Here is a 4889-nt window from a genome sequence, read left to right on the forward strand (position 1 = left end):
CGGTGGATCTCGGGTAGGGGGTCCCGAACTGTGCGTCTAGGCGGATGGTAACAGGAGACAAGGGACACGATGTTTTACCCAGGTTCGGGCCCTCTTGATGGAGGTAAAACCCTACGTCCTGCTTGATTGATATTGATATTGTGGATGTTTACAAGAGTGGATCTACCACGAGATCAAGGAGGCTAAACCCTAGAAGCTAGCCTATGGTATGATTGTAATGGTTGTTGTTGTGTCCTACGGACTAGAGCCATCCGGTTTATATAGACACCGGAGAGGGCTAGGGTTACATAGAGTCGGTTACAATGGTAGGAGATCTACGTATCCGTATCACCAAGCTTGCCTTCCACGCCAAGGAAAGTCCCATCCGGACACGGGACGAAGTCTTCAATCTTGTATCTTCATAGTCTTGGAGTCCGGTCGATGATGATAGTCCGGCCGATGATAGTTCGGCTGATGATGGTAGTCCGGCTATCCGGACACCCCCTAATCCAGGACTCCCTCAGTAGCCCCTGAACCAGGCTTCAATAATGATAAGTCCGGCGCGTATATTGCTTGGCATTGCAAGGCGGGTTCCTCCTCCGAATAATAGAAGATTGTGAACACCAGGATAGTGTCCGGCTCTGCAAAATAAATTCCACATTCCACCGTAGAGAGAATAATATATACACAAGTTCAATCTGCTGACGTTTTTTGCGGCATGACGTCACGCCACTACCAAGCCATTACTTGAATCGTTTTTTACTCTACCACCTCAGCGCATTTAGCGAAGCGGTTTCCTTGGCACCTCTTGTCGAAGAAGAGATCGTGTTCCCCCTTAATCCGGGATTCTCATCAATACAGACGTGGGTAACCCAACCGCGCCCGTCGCCACGCCCCCTCTATCAAAGGCGAGTCCCAAACGGTCACGGAGACGGCTCTTGGTATTCTCCCTCTTTATAACAGGACCAAGGCTCGTTTCTTTTCTTCAATCCTCCATCGAATCCTCCCCCCGCTCCAAGTTCCAGCACCTAGAGCTCCAGATTCGAGCGCTTCGGACTTTCAACGATGTTCGGTTCCGACCTCCAGGGCCGGTGGATGCCCTCCTCCGTCACGGAGGAGGACGTGCTAAAGCTGCGGGAGGCCAAGTACCCACTACAAGAAATATGTCAACTTGTGACCACCACTATTGGTCACTGAAAGGTCACAAATTTCCATTTACGACCTTTTTGTGACCAAAAACAGAAGGTCAAAAGCTGGCCATCGTAAACTGACTATAGCGACCTTTCTTCTGGAATGGTCAAAGACGTTTACGACCAAAATATTCCTACTGTGGCGTTTTGGTCACTAGCAACCTCCCCAGGCCACGTAGGCATCCAGCGTGGCGATCTGACGTGGCACAAGATTCAGCCCGGTCCAATTGGGTGTTTTACATGGGCCGAGCCCATTAATTCAGCCTATTAGTGTTTTTTTCTCATATTAATTTTGGCTATGTAGATGGGCCAAGCCCAACAATTAAGCCTTCTCATTTTTGGGCCGTGGCCTTTTCCGCTAGAAAGTTTTAGTTTTTTTGTAATATAAAAAGGTCCACTAGTTAAATGGGTCCCAGATGTCAGGTTCAGGTACGTGGGTCCCAACTAGCAAGTTCATATTATTCATATTTCAATTGAACAGTAAATAAATAACCAGTATTTAAATTGGCACAAACAAAACACACACATAATACTCCAAATATTATCAGCCAGATTCAGTACAGAGCTCCTATTGTACAAATAACATATACTTTACAAGCTCTACACATAATAAGCTCTAACATATACAAGCTCTACGAGCTCTACACGTGATACAGTGCCCTGGTGTTAACCCTGTAGCTCTACAAGTGTCTTCAATCTTCTTCAACATGGAGCTCCTTCGGTAGCGAGCACAAACTGGGCACCTGCATCATCACAGGAAGGCAATTTTAGATCATAAAAAGGAATGTTCCAAGCACAGTTTAGAGAAAAGAACCAAGTAAATTTGCCCTCAATCATACAAACAAAGTTTAGAGAAAACCAAACATGAACAAGTACTTATTATGCAGTTTTTAAAGTTTTTAATACATTTATTTTCTATTAGCAAAACTGAATATGCTACTTCCTGATTCATGGCTGCATAGTCCAGCTTGCTACACCAGTTTGTTCTCATGCAAAAATTAGAAAAAAATGTATCATTGGTAATTATGCAACTCTGTTTGGAGTCATTTCTCCAAACAGTTACTGTTGTTATAGTTACTGCCGTATCCTAATTAATAGTACTTTACAGTAGATAAACATTTCTTGATGCTAAAAAAGATAAAGGCTTGTACCATGACATGTCCAGCAAGCCTAATTGATAGTGTCAAACTGTAGCAGGACATAAAGGAACAGTACAGTAGTAACTTAAGCACACACACACACACGCACACGATCAATTCAAACCCAAACAAATCAAATCACGCTCTTCATCTAGACCGCTACAGATCCATGTATTAATGCTTAGCATCAAGCATTAGGCCATGAAGCATCTGTCCGATTTGTTCAACAAGACGAGTACATACCTGACTCCAGGTCGATGCGGTGGATGGGGCTGTACTTGAACATCTGGTCCAGGGACGAGCCTGCAAATCCAAATCGAAAAAACAAATTCATTAGGAGGGGATCGGAGAAACAAGGAAGAAATGAAGTAAACATACATACATGTCTATATATAAGCACCAGAAGCAAGTAATATAAATACATCCTCTTTCTTCCTCTACAACACTAGCTAGAGCAACATCAATCATTGTACACAAGGAGCAGCAGCAACAAGCCGATAAAGAAAGCTCAAGATTTGTGTCTTTTGCAAGTTTTAGCACACTAGTACATGTGTTAAAATGGAAGCGCCGCTGCTGGGTTCCAACAGCCAACAAACTATAGGGTTACCGTCAAGTTAGCATTACAGAAAGCTTAAAGGAAAGTGGAAAAGACATGGCAGCCTATAGTTATGCGGAGAACATCGACAAGTAGCCAACAGGATGAGCATTGTGCAGTTTAATAACACAGTGTATTAATCTGAATACACGTGAACAAAACTAGCAGTGTTATTTATACACTGCTAAATGAGCATTCAGGATGCTTATTATACACGTGAACAAGACTAGGCCAAAACATAGTAAAAAAACTGCTAAATGGACACTAGCAGCATGTCAATTCTATTCCTAGCAAAAAAAATCAGAGCTAGGCTAGTGCAAATTGCAGTAGTATGTCATACAGTCAACCTGAGTATGAATGATGGATCTGATGTAGACAGTTAACCTGGCAAAACTAAACAACTAGCACGATTCCAGAACGGATCACATCATGTATTGGACAGATGATTATTCATGAGAACAGTCAAACGTGAGTACATTTGAGTTGGCTCTTTTGGCCCCTCTGGCTTTGCTGGTGGGGAACTACTCACAGGGGCCTGTGGTAGTTTTGGCTTTTCTACCCGAACAGCTATGCCTACTTTTGCTAGAACACGCTGCAAATCATCATTCAATGAGAGGCCCTGGCTTAGCAGCTCTTCATCGCTGTGACAATTTAATGCATGGAAATAGTTTGGACAACCATATCATAATACATACTCACACAAACACAACAGACTGAAAAGAAGTGTGGAATGGTGGGACCTATGGGATCTTAACGCACTTTCCCTGGTCGTCCAACTGCCAGCCATGGTAGAGGCACTCCATCTTGCCATCGACGCAGCCTCTCCTCCATCCTCACCTGCACACGAAAAATAAAAGCGGGAGTAAGCACCGCGGCTTCGACCAAATGGTCCATAGATTGCGGCAGGTTGGTGCGACGGGAGTTGCCGTACCTTGTAGGAGGTCTCGATGCGGAGCATGACGTAGAAGCCGAGGCCGCCGCCGACGATGGTGCCGGCCATGATCCGCATGTACGCCCACCGTCGCGACCCGGGAGGCGCCATTGCTCATACGCCAACGCCGTCTATGCCCGTAGAGGTGGATGGGGCGCCCGGCTCGACGGAGATGGGGTGTCCAGAGCAGAGGAAGGGGAAGGGGAGGGGATCAGGAGGACGGTGACTTGGGAGGCAGCAGAAGCGGTGGAAGTGTGCTGCGTAGCAACAGCTGATGGAGGGGATTGGTAGAGCGGACAAAGAGGAACTCCTTGATCTGGATGGGGACAAGGTGCAGCATGCAGAGGAGCTGCTCGATGCAGAGGATCTCACGGGAGGAGGGGCTATGCGCCACCCTGATCTCGGATCCGGCGGCCTCTAGCCTCGCCGTCGCCATAGCTGGTGGCTGCTCTGGCTGGCGCCATGGGTGGTGGCTGGCTCAGAGATCGAGGAGAGGGAGAGAGGGAGATGGCGATGGAGGTGGCGGCGGCAGTGGAGCGAGGACGGCATGGCGGATTGGTGGTGGAGGCCGTGGTGCTGGGGGATGGTGAGGCAGCGGGGCAGGAAGGTCGGGGAGTGGAGGAGGAGAGGGGAGGCGACGGGGTTCGCCATGGGAGGGAGCGGGGAGGGGATGCGTGCGCGGACGGAGAAGAGAGCGAGGGGAGAAAGAATGGAAGCGGGGGTGGATGGAAAATGTCCACGAGGACTAGGGTTTTGCCTTAGGTGGGCTTGCTGTGAGGACTGCCGTTGGATTCGCGAGCATCCGACGGTGTCCATCCACGATCCGCGTGAAATACCCACAGACCAATTAAAATGCAGCACATGGCTACAATGTCATGACCATCTAAATTGGTCGTAATTGACTAAAAAATTGGTCTAGCTGATTAAAATTTCATTTTTCATTTCTCAAGTGCCCAAAATGAGTTTTTTGTGAGGGACCTACAATATATTTGTTGTAAAATTGGACAAAATCAACTTTTTAAAATATTAGAACATATTTAATGCACAATTGACAA

General features: G+C 46.9%; 1 protein-coding gene across 1 annotated transcript; it reads right to left on the minus strand.

The window, feature by feature from the left end:
• Positions 1-2352: 2352 nt before the first annotated feature.
• LOC119279738 lies at positions 2353-3945 on the minus strand. The gene is made up of 5 exons (XM_037560882.1): positions 3835-3945; positions 3663-3740; positions 3244-3250; positions 2552-2611; positions 2353-2357 (listed from the first exon to the last, which is right to left on the minus strand). Exons 1-5 carry the CDS (start codon positions 3943-3945, stop codon positions 2353-2355), a joined length of 261 nt encoding a protein of 86 aa, XP_037416779.1.
• Positions 3946-4889: the final 944 nt, after the last annotated feature.

Source organism: Triticum dicoccoides, chromosome 3B (genome assembly GCF_002162155.2).
Source record: "Triticum dicoccoides isolate Atlit2015 ecotype Zavitan chromosome 3B, WEW_v2.0, whole genome shotgun sequence".
Taxonomy (NCBI): domain Eukaryota; kingdom Viridiplantae; phylum Streptophyta; class Magnoliopsida; order Poales; family Poaceae; genus Triticum; species Triticum dicoccoides.

What these genes read in the sequence shown, in the direction of transcription:
- LOC119279738 (XM_037560882.1), bottom strand. Translation starts at nt 3,945, where the DNA reads ATGGCGCCTCCCGGGTCGCGACGGTGGGCGTACATGCGGATCATGGCC. An exon ending in GCATCGAGACCTCCTACAAG is followed by an intron (nt 3,741 to 3,834) that starts GTACGGCAACTC and finishes TTTCGTGTGCAG; the next exon opens with GTGAGGATGGAGGAGAGGCT.